The sequence below is a fragment of the Triturus cristatus genome, chromosome 6 (genome assembly GCF_964204655.1).
Source record: "Triturus cristatus chromosome 6, aTriCri1.1, whole genome shotgun sequence".
Lineage (NCBI taxonomy): Eukaryota > Metazoa > Chordata > Amphibia > Caudata > Salamandridae > Triturus > Triturus cristatus.
In genome coordinates this window covers 65,121,873-65,140,895 of record NC_140589.1, presented here as the reverse complement: position 1 = coordinate 65,140,895, position 19,023 = coordinate 65,121,873, and the positions used below count along the sequence as shown (strand labels likewise).

The 19,023-nt window shown below is 47.5% G+C and overlaps 1 protein-coding gene across 1 annotated transcript in view; it reads right to left on the bottom strand.

Moving 5' to 3' along the window:
• The window catches only part of BTBD9 (BTB domain containing 9), a 702,660-nt gene that overhangs the window by 623,085 nt on the left and 60,552 nt on the right, over positions 1–19,023 (bottom strand). Inside the window, exon 3 of the mRNA XM_085610241.1 lies at positions 6,916–7,279. Coding sequence (XP_085466367.1) covers positions 6,916–7,279 — 364 coding nt within the window. The remainder of the gene's footprint in view (positions 1–6,915; positions 7,280–19,023) is intronic.

Genomic DNA, 19,023 nt, shown 5'->3' with positions numbered 1-19,023 from the left:
TGAGGAAAATGTATATACCCATATTATAAGAGTTTAGGAGCCAAGAAGCAAGGTTCAATTGTGATCGAAGATTGCAAGGTAGGATCATGCCAGAATAGGAAAAATGAACGCATCAATGGAAGCACGTCAAAAGCTTATTTTTTATTTCCAAAGTTTAAGCGGCTATGATTTCACTTGAGTTGCTGTTTACCACAATAACTCCATTAAATAATGCATTCTGTCTCTACACAGAGGTTATATTGCTACACAAGGGGCTAAAGAGTCCCAAAGCGCTCCTTACAGGGGGCAATACTGGTTATTTTTTATGATCCATTATGCACTTTGTAGCTTTTATTTCTGAGAACCAATATTTTCATTATTCTTTCAAGCTACCACTAAACTTTCTATTTATGGTACTACACAAGCATTTCCCAACAGGCAGCTCTCTAGTCCAATATCCTTTTTAACTATGTAGCACCACCTTTATTGAAGGTTTATTATTGACAACACCTCCGTCTTGAGAATAGCCTTATGCCTTATACTGAGGTCACATCTTCAATAAGCAGCGCAGGGTCACAAAGTTCTAACTGATCGAGCTTAACATGGGTAATTTATTTCGAGTCCTTACATTTTTTACAGTTCATTTCTGAAACACGTTGGGTCTTCCTGCGTGTAACTGCTGAATTCCACTATTATTACGACATCTTTTTGCGGCAATTGCCTTCCAAAATAACCTTTTACCCCTGTTTTTTCAACCAGGAGACCACAGTCACTCCCTGGATTATTACAGACCGGTCCCTTCTTTCTCTACGCTTTTGTTCAGTTACTTAGCAGTACTTGCAGTACCACAAATTTCAATAGTAAATATCACCAAAAATAGTTTTTGTATTTTACATATTACCTAACACTTTACCTTCTTTTCAGCACTTTTGGCCGGTACTGACCATTTTAACTACCTATTCACCATATCCAACTCATTCTAGGTGGGCATTGCTATTTCCAACTTACTCACCATTAAGTGATTTTTCAAATATTTTCTTATGTCAAGTTCTACTATAATTAACTCTGCATCAATTCTTTTTTATAAAATATTTACTTATACCATTACAGAACCAAGTTCATCATTTGCGATCTCATTTCTTCACCACAGACAACTGTAGTAGATATCGTACCTTTTCAAATATCATTTGTCTTCATGCCATCACCTGCAAATATTTCAGGTTTCGTAGGTGGTCTTCCACTTCTACTAACCATGTGATGCATATGGTTCCGATCTTTCATTTCTGCTTTAAACCTCTACTTAAAACATTAACTACCCACATAGAGACATTGTTCTAACATGTTATATCATTAATTCATAATATAGGTCAGTGTTCTCCCTACTGGTGATTATTTTCACTTTTGGTTTCCAAACACCAGTAATTTAAGCCAAGTCATGTTTAATTGACTCCCATACCATGTATGGGTACTCATTGGTGCAAACATCTTATTACTACTTATAATCTATATCTTGGTTTTGTACTGTCTTCCTTACTTTGTATACATACCATTAATTTTTACTTTTTGTATTACTTGGATTATAAATGTCAACCCTATATTAGTCTCCTACAGCCTGGAGAAAGCCTTTCAGGATGAAACACGAGTGCTGTCCGTTTTTTGTCGATGTTAATACTCATCTGGATTGACGGAATCGCTATAAATAAGGAAGCAACTATTCTCCATTACACTATACTTTCTGGGTTCCTAAATTGATTAAAACTAATCTAATATAAGAACTTTTTTATGTGTTTCCACTGATTCATTTAAGTTAATGAATGATTGCTGCAATCACTCAATTTAAACCGAGACCCAGAAGCTAAACAATAAAGACTGCTACCTTGTTTCCTAGCTCAGCGCAAGACAATGTGGTGCTGTCAGGTACCTCATGCTCCTACCTGTCAATGCCCGACTAATGTGACCAAAGCAGAAGACTTGGCAGACATAAAGGTGGCTGGGGGAGGGTTGGAGAAGAACTTGTACTGTACACATCCAATCTCCTTTCATTAATTGAGGGAAATATCTTAGCCAGCGTGTTGGCTTGTCTGAGATTAGGATTGGTCTGCAATCCTGATTGGGCTCTTTTTCTGAATCAAAAAATATCTGGAATAAATGGATTTTCTTTTCTGTAATGGTGGTTCGCATTCTTTGGCTTTCTTCTCAAATAAAGTTTGAGCCTCTTTCATTAGTAGGTGGAGTTGAAACTTCAGGGTCTTCTTCGGGGCATAAAAGGAGGGGGTTATATTGTGTGGATTTTTATACAGCACTATCACCAGTGAGGGTATAATGGTGCTTTTACAGGTGTGCGACGGTAGCCTCTAAGGGACTTACTTGAAGAGCCAGGTCTTCAGCTACTACTTGAGTTCAAGAAGAGAGGAGGAGGCTCTAATGCGGTGTGGGAGGTTGTTCCATGCTTTAAGAACGATGTATGAGAGGGGTTGACCTTCTGACCTGCTTTTGATTCTGGTAGACGGGAGGTGCCTGGGGGGTTGGTGGAAATTAATGTGGCTGTTCAGGTAGGCTGGGCCTGTGTTGAATAGTGCTTTGCATGTGTGGATGGATGCATGAACTGTCATAGTTGTTTGGTGAGTTGCTTGGTAATTCCTGTGTTGAGGGCATACCCACTGGTGATGCAAGATTGGTCAATAGTCTTTCTGAAGTTGTTTGGTAGCTATTTGTAGATCTTTCTCAACAACCTCAGGGTGTGGAAGCACGCCGTTGCCACTATATTGACCAGGGCCGACAAACCAAGCTTGCTGTCAATGAGGGATTTGAGATTTCTTGCTTGTAGGTTGGGAGTGGATTGGGTCCGAGGTATGTAGGCCATGAGGAGGTATCCTTTATGCAATTCACCCATTCAATCTGGTCTGTGTTAAACTTGAGGCAGCTGAAATTCATCCAAGTCGCCACTTTGGTTATGTAGATATTAAAGTTGTTCTTGTCCTGGGTGTTTTGTCCGAGAGGGACAGTATTAGTTGAGTGTCATCAGCGTAGGCGAGTATGTTGATGTTGTGGGTTCGGATGATGCCTACCGGTGGATGTCTGTAGATGTTGGAGAGGGCTGGACTGAGTGAGGAGCCCTGTGAGTCTCCACAAATAAGTTCTCGGGCTTCTGAAAAGTAAGGCTGCATGCTGACTGTTGGGGTTCCTTGATGGAGGAATGTGCAAATCCATGGGAGGTCATGTTCTTGGATGGCAGTCTTGTGCAGTTGTATGATCAGGATGGGACAGGTACCTTAAAATGACATAGACCATAATTGTTTTTCACAGCATTCAGCATACAGCGGTCTTTGTAAATCATTGCTCTTCTGCAAGATTATTTGTAATACACTTCACCAGAATATCAAACGCACAAGGAGGAGTGGGGAAGTCACTGGTGTGAGGTGCCACTGGACTTGCGTAACTAGTACAGACGGCATAACTAGTACGGTTAGCATTGTTGGGACCCTCCACCTTTAGATTAACTGCATGGTTGTTCATGCTGCCTTTACTGAGGCTACCAGTGTGAATGTTCCATGTTCCACCTGGCTAAAAGGGCTAGTAAGGATGAGAACACCTCTCTTTATGCTTGCACTGGGCTTTGAAACTTCTTCCTGTCCTCAAGCTATATTGGTTTTTATGATTCTACCTCAGACAATATCCTCAGCATCTGTGTGAGGTCCGAAGAGTAGCAAACCTGCGAAAGGAAGATTTAGACTTTTCATCTGGGTGTTGTGTTTCAAAGGTATTAATCTCATGCAATATGTTCTGTCAAGAGTAAGCACATATCTCTAGCCGGTGCAGCCAAATAACAGAGTCAAGGGAGGCACATATCACCTGACTGGACAGCATAAAATCTTCACTGACCAACTCAGTGTAGTCTTTGCTTCTGCAAACAGGCATTTTTTCTCACAAAGATCTGTCATAAAGGGCCTAAATGAGCAGTTGCGTTGCCCACTTTCAGTGATGTTTATGCAGTCCACGGGCCTCACGAATCAAGGTATCCAAGTGTATAATGCAGTCCACGGGCCTTATGAACTAAGGTATTCAAGTGTATAATGCCCTTGCTACTAAATTCTTCTGTGGCTGTAGAGAGAGGATCAATTTTACCGCCCCTTAATCTTCTGAAATGTATTAAAGTGGTCTAGCTTAGATATTTGAGTCAGAGAACCAAGAGGTGAGGTGAGAAAGGTATCTGAATAGGTACCAATATCAAAGTACCTTGATCGAGATGATGATCTCAACATTACAAGTGTAAAGTTACAAGAGCCAAAAACGACTCAAAACAATAGTGGTTCTGACGTGGAGTAAAGTCAACACCACACATGGCCAGCCACTGGTACAGTAACACCCGCTCATAGAAAATAATGCAGGTAGGAACTTCAAAGCAAATTTATTTGTACTTTTTGAAACTATATATAGATGTAATTTAATTTTAAAACAACTATATATGAATAAAAATATATTATAAATATTTCAATAACCCTTTTTAAAAGTAACTTTGCTTTTTACTAAAATATTTAAATTAATTCTCTACACTAGATTTTCAAATTCTTTTAACATAATAAGCAAATAAAACATTTTACTTTTGTCGGGATTTTTTAAATCATTTTTAATAATAATTTTCAGTTAATATATTTCAATAAATTAAATATTCAATTCAAAATTAAGTTAATAGTGTGAGGTTACTACTAGTAACTTCTCACATGGAGGCCAAGAGGCAGAGTGCTTTGCCACTGGGGGGGGGGGGGGGGGGGGGGGGTTCTCCCAGTGGTAAAGTACATGAAAAATTGTAAAAGTTTATTTTTAAAAAGCATAACATATTTTTATGTTAAAGATTTGTTATTAATAATTCTTTAAGGGGAGGAGCGAGATGGGTCGGTTGTCCTTGAGGTCGGTGGGGTCAGCTGTCTGCTTCTTGAGCAGGGGTCTGACTTCTGTGCGTTTCCAGTCGTCTGGGAAGTTGCCTGTTTCGAGTGTGGTGTTGATGATGCGTTGTAGTTCAGGTGGGATGGCATTGGCGGCTCTGTGGTAGATGTGAGGGGGACAGTGGTCGGTATGGGCCCCTGAGTGGATGCCTTTCATGGTTGAGGTGGTGTCTTCAGCTGTGATCGGCGTCCAGGTGGAGAAGGTGGGCTGGCTGGTGCGTCTGGGGGGCAGGCAGGCTGTGGTGTCAGGTGGAAGGTCGATGAAAATTATTAACCATTACACTCATAGAGGACCTTCATGAAGACCTGTAATCAGACTTGGCTTTAAGATTATACAGTGTGTGTGAGTCATTATCGGCTTTCTTCCACAAATGTTCTTTCAAAAACACATTAAGGTAAGAAAGATGTCAAGCGAAGACAAAAGGAAAAATTCCTTTTTCAGTCAAATGCAGGGATTTTCAACATAAGAAGTGTTTGAGGCTGCTTCTCTTATGAGCTAGAAAAAAGAACCAGTGCTCTGAAGCAACTGCCAGTAGAAGCATGATACGAATGGGAAAGTACAGGCTGCAAAAAGAAGTAGTGTCTTAATTTTTAGTCTTTTAGAGGCTAGCCTATTGGACTGCTTTTCACTTCATTCCACACGTTTTCAGGGTTGTGAGGGCAGCAAAATGACGGTGCTGCTGCAAGGTTGTGTTATATATTGATTTTCTTTCCATTAATACTTAGTTTAAAAAAAAAATCCAGTAAACTCTTGTTATGCATTTAGATTTATAAGAATTTACTATTTAATGTAATTATTTGAAGGTAAAAAAAAAAAAAGTGTTCTAGGATCCTTCACATGCTTGGGAACTGTTTACGACTATCAGAGAAAGATCCCATGATTCAGAAACACTGAGTTTTGTCAGGCATGTGGGCCTCTAGCTGAAGGAAGTGTGGGGACTGTCCTCCTTTTGAGGCTGTGTGAGAGTTAGTTGCACAAGACACTTACTGATGTTGCCAAGTGTCAAGCCTTCCGTCAGCACCTTAAGTTCCCAGCTTTATTTTGACTTAGGAGGCAGTAGCAATGAAGGCTGAACTTGGTGATCTCGTGGCCACATGATGAACACATTCGACATCTGTACATGTGCTCATAAGTGGACCATGCACCAGTTTTGACAGAAATTGCACTGTTTGCAAGACATACATTGCCATTGTAAATAAATACAAGAGTTAGAACACGAGCTGCTGACATCACATTGCCTCACCATGTTTCTGAGCTGTGCTTTCTACAGCTCATACATTTACTCATACATTTTTCTAGTTAATGTATGCACTGTAGGCAAAGCAACTAATGAAAAATGGTGCATGGACTCCTTGTGGGCTTTCACATGGCCGCTGAGAGAATGCAGTTCCTTCATTTATGTCTTTTTTACCACCAGGATTAAAATTTAACAACTGGAATCTTGGGTGTGTGCTTTAAAGGAGCAGAGTGATTCTGTGCGCATCCATAGGCACAGTGATCTACATTGCCACAATTCTGTTACCCGAGGTTTCAGAAGGCGAAATTACCTTTAATGGAAGGATAATGAAATGATGGTACAGCTACTTGCGCTAGGCTGAGATAAGGCATGCTGACCACCACAAAGCCATGAGCAGAAAGTAGTAAGCAAAAGCATGACGAGGTAAGCCTCCCTCCAAAAACAAGGGTGAAAGACCTGCAGGTCAAGGTACTATGCAGACGATCACAAGCGCTTAATAAATGTCTTACCATGGCCTGAATTAGGCATAACAGGAACATCTATCATTGTAAAACTTATGATGTGGGGTCTGCACTTACACTGCTTTGAAGCCAGAGCTTGCCAGTTTCCACTGAAAAGCAAATATTCCCTTTGGTGGTTTTTTATCGGTTATAATCAGTCTTCACTCTAAACCAGAAACCATACACAATCACAAACCTCTCTTACTTTGTTAAGTAAATACAATGGAAAAAGAAAATACAAATATAAAAATGTACCTTAGAGAGTGATAAGAACCCCTCGCTGGAAAGTACTTCTGGAGCGTTTCGGTCAATGAACATACAACAAGTGCCGGTAAGTTTTGATAGCGAGTAGAGACTCGCCACATCGTAAATCATACACACATTCTGTATGTTAAGGATGGTACAAAGGTACTCCGAGGAGGAGTCCTCCAGTTCAGGAAAGCCATACTTATGAGCAAGGCTGAGAAAATCCAGTAACACCTCCTCCTTTTCATCACGCAGAGTGGCACGTCCCGTATAGATGTACTTCATCAGCATTGTGAATGCGTCAGCTGTGGTGTCATGAAGAGTGATCTCTGCCTCAGGTTGAGATTCACGCATTCCACCATATAATAGCGCCCTGAATTAAGACAGGAAAGAACAAGTGAAAAAGGAAGGCTTTATGGAGCATAAAAGAACATTTGAAATGAAAGACTAAACCTGGGAGTGGACATTTAATCAACTTAAAAACACCTGAGCATCACACACTCTTCTACTAAATCACGATAATGATTCAAATAACTGCAAAACTGACATACAAAAAAAGTCATATAAACAACAGCCGGTTGCTAGTTGTGCGCAAGGAGCGGGACGAGAGGAGGAGGAAAGAGTGAGAGACGCAGGGGACTGCTAGCGAGTGCCGACTGCCGACGAGACAAGCATACAGAGACGTGATGTTTTGGCTGGGAGGCAGGGAAGCTGGTAAGACGCTATTGCAGTGCATGTAGCAGCCCTCACCAGCGCCTGCAGCCTTGCAGTCCCACTCGCAGCCCGTACGTCCCATAGCACTCACGGGAGCGCACCAGGAGTGGCAAAGGCTTGGCGAGCCAACCGGAGGACTGTAGGTTGCTGCACAGCGCAGTCAGCAACCCAGCTACCGAGCACCTGCACCGTAGCACTAGGAGGCGAGCAGCAGCAGCTGTAGAGGGTGCTGCTGAGAGAGAGCCCCAGGTCCCCAGCGGAAGCGGCCCAGTTAGAACTAGGTGCAGCTAGTGCTTAATTTGAGCCGGGGCTTTCCGGTGCTAAGCACCAGCACTTAATTTTTTTCCGGAGCTCAGCACCGGCACCTAATTATCAATGCCTTACTTAGAACAGTGCACCACATGGTGGTGCTGCTCATCTTACTTAGAGATGAGCAGAACAGCAGTAGTTTAGGAATACAATATACATTAAAATTGCTAATACCTGCCTCCCCAGCCATTCCTTTAGCTTTGGGGACCTGGAATAATCTGAACTGTCGCATTTACATGCAAAAGAGATGGTTAGTAGTTTTGGCAGCGATGACGAGGGCGATGGGTGGGGCAATCTGCAGTGGCCTCCTGGTCAGAGCCCTGGCACTTAATATTTTACAAATTAAGCACTGGGTGCGGCTAGCAGGGGTTCCAGGAGAGCCCCGCTCACCTCATGGGCTACAAGATTCCTGCTGCAACCCTCCTGAAAAACCGCAACTTTTAACCTGTACCATGCTTAGCGTCCGTGGCCGGGAACTACTTCTGCCTTACGTGGTCAGTGATAGAGACTAACACAGAATTGAATTCTGCTGCTGCTGTGGGAGACAGGGCGACAGTCTCACCGGCGCAACCAATCTTGGCTCTTTACACTGCGACTTATTGAGCCTCACCGTTGCCAGTTGAACCCCCCTCTATAAGCCCTACAAATCTTAAGCCACAAGTGCCAGCAATCGCGGGCTCTGGCTCCCCGGAAGTTAAATTAATCACATAACATCAAGGTGAACTCATCCAACAGTGGAGAGGAAGAGCCAGGCACCAGCCAGGGCACGGTCTGGGGAAAAGACCACACCCCACATCCCACTTTTGCCCCAGACTGGCAGCCAGGGCTGAGAAATCGACAAGGCAGAAACCAGCAAACAAGTCCAACTACCAAGTTCAAGGCTCCTCCCAAAGAGCACACTAATCCTCATTCCCCGAGGCGAGACCTACAGCCCAGTTGACAAAAGTGAACACAAGGAGATTGCTGGGAGAAACTGGGAATACAGCATCAAGCTCAGGTGGCTGTGAGCCAGCCATAAAGAACGACACTACTGTGTAATTGCACCCTCACAAGAAAACCAAGTTCCTTGACCGGAAAAACCCGACTGGAAAAACACCGCAAACTCAACCAAGTGTTTTGCGCTTCCAACTAGGGCCCCAAAGAAAAAGTCTGCCAGCAGCTCCGAATCCACCGCCAAGCCTGCACCCACCGGGATAGTCAGGCCGCCCACACTAACTAAGCGCAGCATTGTTCAGGAGCCACCCCCACAGAAAACCACACCTAAGGAGCCTCATAAGGGACTAATCATGCACCACTTTCGCTCGGGCCCCCAACAGTGGCAACTAACAAAAGCAGTCTGAGCAAACCCAGGACCAGCACAAAACCATTCCACGTCAACAAGAAGTGCAGATCAAGCTCCTGCCAGGGAACCGGTGGTATTCACAAACCGAATACAGCAGTAAAAGACCAGATAACAAAATCACAAATTCACCACCAGAGCTCCTCCGACCCTGAAGAGCCGAAATCACACTTTTCAATCACAGCTCTCAAACCAAGACCAAGCTTGCAGGCGGATAGCCAAACCACAGTTAACATCTGTAAGGATGAACTCACACCTTCCTTTTTACATAGCCTTGAGATGAAAATAGAAAGAACACTGGAACTCACCCCAAAGCTGTTTAGGTGTCAAGAAGAGCACCGATATATTCCTCAAGAAACGCAAGACATGAATAGCATCGGAAATCTTTGCACCTCAACCTTCAGCGCTACACAAAACTCCATAGAAAGAGCACTCCTCTAGTAAGTACCACAAATGGAATTACAAATTGATCTTTTGGAATCCATTGTGCAGTGACGAGTCAACCTAAGCATCAGAGTGGACACCATCGAAGAGGATTTTCAAGACTCCTAGAACCTCAAGAGGTGCTTGTGCCAATGCGCCACTATCATAGACAAGTGGGTGCTACTACCCGGGGTCCTCGGCGAGATATTATCTACAGTGAAGGAAAAAATGTCATCTCTGAACTCCCCAATCCAGACTATCACGGCACCCTAGCACTGATAATTGTAGAAGAAGGATTCCCTGCCCAGGCACCAATAATCCCCGAAGTTGCACCCTCTACCCCACCTTCTAATTCCCTGCTCAGCCTATTCACCGAGCATGATCCTGCATCTTCAAAGAGCAGTTCTTTCGGAAGCGTCACAGTTCAGAGAATGGGGTAGAGACATCCATCCTACATGCTCGGAGAAATACCCACACATCCTCTATTCCCCGCGGCAGAGAAAGAAAGCTCTATCCATTGTGAATGGCACGCGCAGGCCAAAATCGGTGGGAGCAGTCACCAAGCTCCGCCAAAGCCTGCAAAGGACCTCCGAGTAACTTGCTGCAACAATCAACGAGTTTCTCACCTCAGTCCACCTAAAGGGAACCATAGGAGGTTCGCAAACCCTACTGGGTGACATACCCAACACCTGCCGCAGAAAGGTAAAATCCGGCACAAAAATAGGGCAGATTGCCCCCAGCAATTAATCATTTCAAGGAACATCGCAGGAATCAATCAACTTGTTGGGGAGAAAGCTGCCCTGGCCTACCTTCAACAAGGGGGCATACTATGCTCCCAGGAGACATGGGCAATGGCAACAACGACAATACCTGGATACTATGAGTTACACACTGCTGCCACAAAAAACAACTTGTTTGAGGGACCATTAGGTGGCCTTTCTATTTTCATAAAACATGAAAGGAAGATAGGGGCCTCTGCAATCCCTATCAAGTCCAACTCACTTCAAGTCCTGTGCATCAAAGGCACAAAGTTAAACTCACAACCTCTTCGCCTGCTGCTACTCAACTGCTACGTCAACCCAGCATCGCTCCTGAAAAGAAAAGCCCTGGACTTTATAGTAAACACCACAGATGATCTGCTGAATTGAATAAATAAAAGTCACATCAGGCAATCATACTAGGGGACTTCAACACTAGGGACTTAGTCAAAAGAAACATCAGCCCTAAACCGACAGTAAAGGTGACTCCCATACACGCACTCTTGGCTAACCACCAAACTGTATTGCTCCAAAGCATCAAGGAAGCCAACTCTCCCTGCCAGTTTTTTTTTGCCTGTACCCTTGTCCTCCGTTCCCGTTTTCAATGGCCTTTTTCCCGCCGCTGCTGTCCCCGCGGCCCAACCCCCTGCCGTATACCGCTCCCGCCTCCTAGCTGTGTTTCCCTCCCCCCTCCCTATTTATTGCCGGACGCTGTGCGGTCGCACCGCTGGGGCACCAAAGGCAAGCCCGTCTGCGTCCGTCCACGACCCAACAGCTACCAGCGCCAGGGACCCTGGCTCTCCGACCATTCACCGCCACGACTCAGCTGCTCTCCCTGGACTCAACTGCGGAAGGGACAACAACTGCCAGCTGTCTACGCTGAACACCACCCACGGCCAGTTCTTCTGCCGACACTGCCAACATTCCTACACCATCCTTCCCACCCCCACTGCAGCCGCACCCCCACCAGACGCCAGCACCACCGAAGCCCTGAAGTGCCTCCTCCTCAGCGTGCGCTCACTGCACAGACATGCTGTAGAGATCTGGGACCTCCTCGACACCCTCTCGCCAGAAGTCGCCTTCTTCACCGAAACCTGGACCAACACCTTCTCCGCCTCCGACATCGCCACCGCCATCCCTGATGGATACAAGATACAGGAGAAGGGCCGCCCCAACTGCCAAGGAGGAGGACTCGCCATCGCACACAAAAGCTCCCTCCGACTAGCCACCTCCAGCACGAGCGATTCTCCTTCCTCCACCGAACACCTCCACTTCCTGATCCAGACCAGCCCCAGAACAACGCTTCAGCACCATTGCCGACAGACCCACCGGGCCTAGTGCCTCGTTCGCTCCTATCATCGTCGACCTCATTGCACCCTAACCAAGTGCCTCGATGGACTGCATGCTCATCTGAGACCTGAACATCCACCTCAACAACCTCAGGGACTTCAACTCCACTGCCCTACTGGACAACCTCGCCAATATCGGACTGAAACAGCTCGTCACCACCCCAGCCCACAAGGCAGGACACACCCTCAACCCCATCTTGGCAGGAAGGAACAACATCCGCTTCAGCCACACCACGCAGCCCCTCTGGACAGACCACCACTGTCTTTACTTCTCTTTCAACACGGCCACTGCTCACAAAGCCACTCCACACCCACCACGAAGAAACTGGAGCACGGTCAAATAGGAGCACCTCAACTCCACCCTCATCCACGACCCCCCCCCCCCCACGCCTCGACCGACGCCAACTCTGCAGCCAAGGCTACACCGATGGATTACCAATTGCGCTGACAAGCTCACACCCCTCCGCATCCACGACAGACAATGCCCCTTGAAGGCCACCTGACTCACCACCAACCTCCAAGAATCCAGACGCACCTGCAGACGTCTCGAAAAACGTTGGAGGAACAGCAAAACCACTGAAGACCAAGCCACCCAGAAGAACGCCATGACAGAAAACCACCAATTCATAAGATCCACCGAAAGGAACTTCACCGGGAACAAAATCCTCACCAACTCCAGCAACTCGAAGGAACTCTTCAGCATCATCCAGCAATTCACAAAACCCCCCAGGGAAGCGACGGACGTCACACGCTCCCAGGACCTCTGCAACAAGCTTGGATCTTACTTACACCTGAAAATCAAGGCCCTCTATGACAACTTCAGCGAACAGACTCCAGAAACCACCCTTTCCTCCAGCAACGACAGCCAGCCGACCATCACCACCTGGACCCCAGTCACCACCGAAGATACCACCACAACCATGAAAAGCATCCACTCAGGAGCCCCCATGGACCCCTGCTCGCCGCACATCTTCCACAGAGCCGCCGCCTCCATAGCGCCAGAGTTGCGACAGACCACCAATGCCACCTTCGAATCCGGCACGTTCCCCGAGGACTGGAAACGTGCAGAAGTCAAGCCCCTCCTCAAAAAACCCTCTGAAGACCCAACGGACCCGACCCATCTCACTCTTTCCCTTCGCACCCAAATTCACAGAAAAGATCATCAACGCCAAGCTGACAAACTTCATTGAAGAGAAAGCCATCCTCGACTCCAATCTGGATTCCGCAGTAACCAAATCGCAGAGACCGCCTTCCTCGCTGCCACAGATGACATCCGCACGCTCCTCAACCTTGGCCATACCGCGGCCCTGAACCTACTAGACCTCTCCGCAGCCTTTGACACCGTCTCCCACCGCACTCTCAGACTCCACAATGCCGTCATACAGGGAACCGACTTAGTCTGGCTCCGTTCCTTCCTCGTCGGCAGAACCCAAAGGATCAGTCTCCCGCAATTCCTCTCCGAGCCCACAGAGATCAACTGCGGAGTACCCCAAGGATAGTCACTCAGTTCCACTCTCTTCAACATCTACATGGCCCCCCTCGCAGCCATCGTCAGACAGCCTGGACTCCCAATAGTATCCTACACAGATGACACCCAGCTCATCCTCTCCCTCACGAAGGACCCCCAAAGCCACCAGACTCAGCTTCCAGGAAGGAGTGAAGGACGTCGCAGCCTGGACGGGCAGCAGCTGCCTGAAGCTCAGCTCAGAGACGAAATAATTCCTCGTCCTCGGACCCACCTCCTCAGCGTGGGACAACACCTGGTGGCCGACCGCCCTCAGCAACCCCTTCTCCCCCACGGACCACGCCCGGAACCTCGGCATCATACTCGACTCCTTCCTCAGCATGGGCCAACAAATCCACGCCGTCGCCTCCACTCTACACACCTTCAGAAAGAGCCTCAAAACCTGGCTCTTCAGCTGACTCAGATTTGCACCCCTCCCCCCCCCCCCAGAACCTTGAAACCCTTACGGGTGAGTAGCACACTTCACAATTGATTGATTGATTAGGGGTGTACCTAGCCTGTAAGTGTGGCACATCTTCTGACTATCTCATTTCCCACCTGCTCTGGTGCCAAATGGACCTCAGGGCACAGGGTGGCATTACTCAGGACTGGGGGAAGCCAGGGACCCGTATCAAAGGCGGTAGATACTTTGAAGTGTCTGGCCTCGATATGCTAAATTCACTAGCCCTCCTGCTGTAGGAAGTGTGATCACCTTCCTCTGGACAGGCATTGATCCTGACCTCTGAGAGCACGGGCTCCCACCTGTAGGGGGGCAGAAACTCATCTGTGGCGGCAGGCAGGACGATACCAGTCAGCTACACTAAATGAATGGTAGGATACAGGGGGCACATCTAAGAGGCACATCTTCATAAATATGGTACTGGCATTAGTACACATTTTTTAAGTCAAGATGTTTGATACCAAACATCAATATTTTCAGTGAAGCCAATATGTAGCTAGATAACTCGTAATGACCAGTGCCCAGTACATATCTTTAAAATGGCTTCCTGATCACTTTGAATGTCTAGAAATGGAACTCGATATCACAGGAGCATATCTGCGCTTGCAGATGTGCCCTCACATGTAAAACAATGCACGCTGCCTTAGGCCTTTAAGGCCTGCTGTAGGGGTGACTGGCATATAGTACATGCAGTGTACTTGGGCATTGCACATAGGGAGTGGGCAAAGTCCTGTTTTCGGAATGGCTTGCACCATTTCATACATGCGGCAATGGCACTCTGCAGGCAGTTTGTGTGTGGGTCCCTTGGGATAGCATAATACATGCTACAGCCCTTATGGACCCTCTTTAGTAGCCATTCCCTGGCTAACAGGGGTACCATTTAACAGGGGACTGACAGAGGTGCTAAAGTCCTTGCCAACAGGGTTACAATTTAGCATTTGTCTTGTTTTGTAGGAAAGAAATTGGGGCCTTTTTAACAGGGAACCAGGGCGCTACTAATTAACACCTGGCCAAGTGAGCAAAAAGTGGGGGTGACCATGTCAAAAAGTGGCACTTTCCTACAGAGTGAGAATAGGTAAATTTAGGGAATTTGAAGGTTCACTCTGACAAGGGTTTTGATTATTCCCTAAGGTGGGTAGTCTCAAACGTTAATCCAATTTCTTACATATACTAGTTACGAGACATGGGCAGCCTCACACAAACGCATAAGGGAGGGCATCTGGTGAATGTTGATTAAGCAAAGCAGGTCTTCTACACCTACAGAAAAATTAACAAAATAAGGCACTAGGGACAAAGCAGTCTGGTCAAAGGGGGTGAATGCACCACCCTATCAGTGCAAACGATGCACTCCTAATCTCAAGGAGCACCAGTTGGGAATGCTGCTCCGCTTGATAAAATGACGACTGGAAGAGTTTGAACTCACATGCCTCCCAAAAGACATTCGCAAAAAGATATTTCAGCTTCTTGAGGTGACAACAAGGCAACAACCTCAAAGACTGACAAAGCACATTCCAATGATCCTCTAAAGACAGCATGGCAATAACCAAGGGAAATCTTTTAGCCAGCTTAAAGACATTCAAGGTGGAATTTAAAGAGGGGGCTGAAAACAGATCTAATAAAAGTACTGCCAGACTTTAATGTGGAACAAAGCACTAAATAAGCACCCTTTGGGCAGAAATAGACTTAATGAGCACAAAACATAGAAACAAAGATGGTATGCTTGAAGTCCATAGATGTCTTGTTTAAATGGATGCTGGTGTCCCTGCAACAGCAAAATGATACCCTGACTTTCAGGTGCCAAGATATTCAGAATCATGCTTGTTGAGATAACATACAAATAAAATGCCTTGACAAGAGATTTGTAGGAACAGATTTCAAGATCTCTCTAATATGAATATATACACATCTCACAGGGAATCAAACATCTACACTGCATCTAGAGACAGTTCATTGAGTCAGGCGAGGAAAACCCAGAGCCCAGAGAGATATTGTGGTGAAATTCCACATCTTTAAAGAGAAAGGGATTTTACAAGTGGCACAAGGAAAAGGCATGATAACCTATCAATTAATGTTTCTTCAATCAAGATCTAGCCACAGCAGTGCGGATGAGAAGACAGCAGTCCCACCACATAAATGAAAAACTCAGAATGGAACACATTTTTACCGAAGGACATACCGATTTAGCATCTCATTTGAATACAACAACAAGTCCTACTACGTTACACACAAATATACTGCAGCGCGGGCCTTTGGTATCCAGCTCGACAACAATCCACAGTAAACAAGAAAAGTATACCAATGAGGGCACATCAGAGCCGGTAATGGAGAGACACAATGTACAGAGATAATGGTCTATCTCTAAAGCCCAACATAGATGACAAAAGTCAAGCAAAGGAAACTAAAAGTATACAGATATCTCCAAGCATTAACCCTTATGTGGGGGGGCGCTAGGTGGCGCACGACCAAGATGGCCGCACACCTGTGAGGCTCTGGCAGCTTGGCATTATCCGCCATATATGCTTGCCCTACCTCATGCATCCTGCCTCAATAGCCTGCGTCTGCTCATCAGCCTATCCTACAACACTGTGGTGAATTTCGAGGCTCTCCGACCCCGGCGGGCGACTCCAGATCCGCCTCTGCATTCCGGGAGGCGAGGGTGGTGACGCTCCTGGAGGCCAGCGTGGCAGCCACTGCTTCGCGAGCCACGGGGATTCCACGTGGCGGCAGGCCTCTCGGTCTCCTTCACCTGCTATTCCGCTTGTCTGCTGCCCAGTCTGAAAACACCTGGACGGATTGTGACAACGGGGCCCATCGGCGGCTCCCGGGGACTACGGTGAGATGCATGCTGCCCCGCAAGCAACTACCTGCCCTGACTGAGCTCTTTCACTCCCCCGCTACCACGACTCATTTCCGGCCGCGCTCCAACACTATCCCGTAGCTCCCGCAACACTCCGACCTACAAGTTCCTCCTGTTACTGGGGGACTCTCCTTGTCGCTGCCTGGGGGAATCGATCTGCTACTAGGCACAGAGGACACCCTTACCTGCTGGTTGCGGCGGTGTACCGCCCGGCGGAGGGCCCCCTGCAGTTGAGCTGACATCTCCCCCCTTGGCCTGACTCATCTTGTGGCATGTACATTGCGGCTGAGGCGATGCCAATGACAATGTTGGACCCTTGAAGCATACCAGACGGCGCACTGCGCTGCTTACTGCCTCCACGCAGCGCCCTCTGCCCTTGCTCGCTGCACTTTCCTGCCTGCCGCCCCGGCCGGGTGAGACCCTCAGAGAGCCGATCACCATGCCGCCCGGGTGCGCACTGGGGGGCCTTGTCCGCGACAATCTGGACAACAATGCTGGTGCCCATTCCTGGCCCCTCCTGGGCTCACTACCTTGAAGTGCTGTGAATAGATATCACGCAGGCTGAGGGGCAACTGACCTGCTTGTGGTGGCGTGGGGCTGATTCGCCTGCCTGGACACGTTCACGGCCTGCTTCTGCACAAGCTTTTTGGCCCCAGAGTTACTGCGCACCACGCTCGCCCACCTCCGGCTTAATCCTTAGTGGTACCACCGCACTACTAGACTTCAGCGCGCCACCTTGGGCTGCAGTTTCTCTCCTATTGCCCGGCAGTGGGGCTTCACGGTTGGTTATCATTCAGCCACTCTCGCTGTAACTTACCCAACACACGCCTGACGTACCCCCACAGCAGCCTTTCGTTGGACTTTGAGAGGCTTCCTACCCTAATCTTCCACAGCTCGCTACTCCCCGGGAGGGAGCGCTGTTTCCACCTCTAGCCATATCGGTGGCTGCTGTTGATGAACGCCAGACTCCCTCTGGAACGTGTCACCTCCTCCTCCCAGTGGTGCCAATCTCGCATCCAACAGTCCGAGGTTCGCTCACCAACCCTTACAGTGGTTCCCCGGGGCGCGCTACCCACTGTTGAGCTCCCCCTTACGCTCGCGAGACTGTACCTTTTTCCAGAATGGGGAAGCCAGATGGCCGCCAACCCAAGCTCGTCTTCGACTCTAAAAAGGCAGCTACGCGGTCTAACTCGGATGACACTGGCCAACTAGGCCCTGAACAGTCGCAGGTGCCATCAACAGCCCCAGAGGATGAGGTTAAAACTCTACTCTTGGCCATGCAACATAGCCTCACTGATCTCTCTGGGAAGATGGACACTACGAACAGCCACCTTGACTTTCTCGTGCATAGAATGGATAAGCATGACAAGCAGCTTAAAGAAGCTGAGCGGCGCATTTCTGACACCGAAGACGCAACCTCCCAGATGCAGCTCCAAATCACGCAAATGGAAAAGCTGTTGGAAGTCATCGCGGCGAAGAAAGAGGACCTTGAGGCCCGCAGCCGCCAAAATAATATCCGGGTGGTCGGCAGACCGGAAAGCACGAATACGGGCCGCGTGGAAGATTTCATCAAACGTCTCCTGACAAACACCTGTGGTGCGGAGACCTTCTCATCGCAGCTTATTGTGGAACGAACACATCGCTCCTTGGGTCCCCGTCTTCATCCATGCAGCCCACCACGTCCCTTTGGTCTCCTGAATTATCGGGATCGCGATACTGCATTAAAAAAGGCTCAAGAGCATAAATCGCTGCACTTCGAGGGCAATGAGTTCACCATTCATTGTTGCGGTTCAGGAGGCCCGCCGCAAGTTCCTGCAAGTCAAGCAAAAACTACGCAAAGCTCAAATTGACTATGCCCTTATGTATCCGGCACGCCTGCGAGTCACTCATCTAGGTAAAACCATTGTCTGTGCCAATCCGCAACAAGTTGAGGACTTCCTCAAGACTCAAGCGCAGATCACCGCGTCGAGATTCCAATGACCGTGCTTCCAGATCCACATCCCCTACAGCTAGCTGACTCGAGAACTAGACACTAACGTATTGAGAGTCGACTTCGGATCCACCCACTCATCATGCTGCCTGCTACGTCCTGCTCACTCTCAGATGGTGCTGTCATTGCCTGTGCCCGCTGAGTGGAACATTACATGCTTTTCTGATGGTTTCACCTTCCTACAGCTAGCCATCAACAGATAAGTAGCTTGTATGCTACATGCTCTATATATCTTAATGGTAGGCTTTTTTCTAAAAAATATTTTTAAGTTTGGTCTGGACTTTGCCAAGCACCCTCCCCCTTTTCTCTCTCCCCTCCTCATCCCCGTGTCACTGGGACACTGCTTCGCAGTTCTGGTTGGGAGACGGGAGGGTTTCATGGCCCACAGGCACCCCCCACATGGGTGATCCCCCA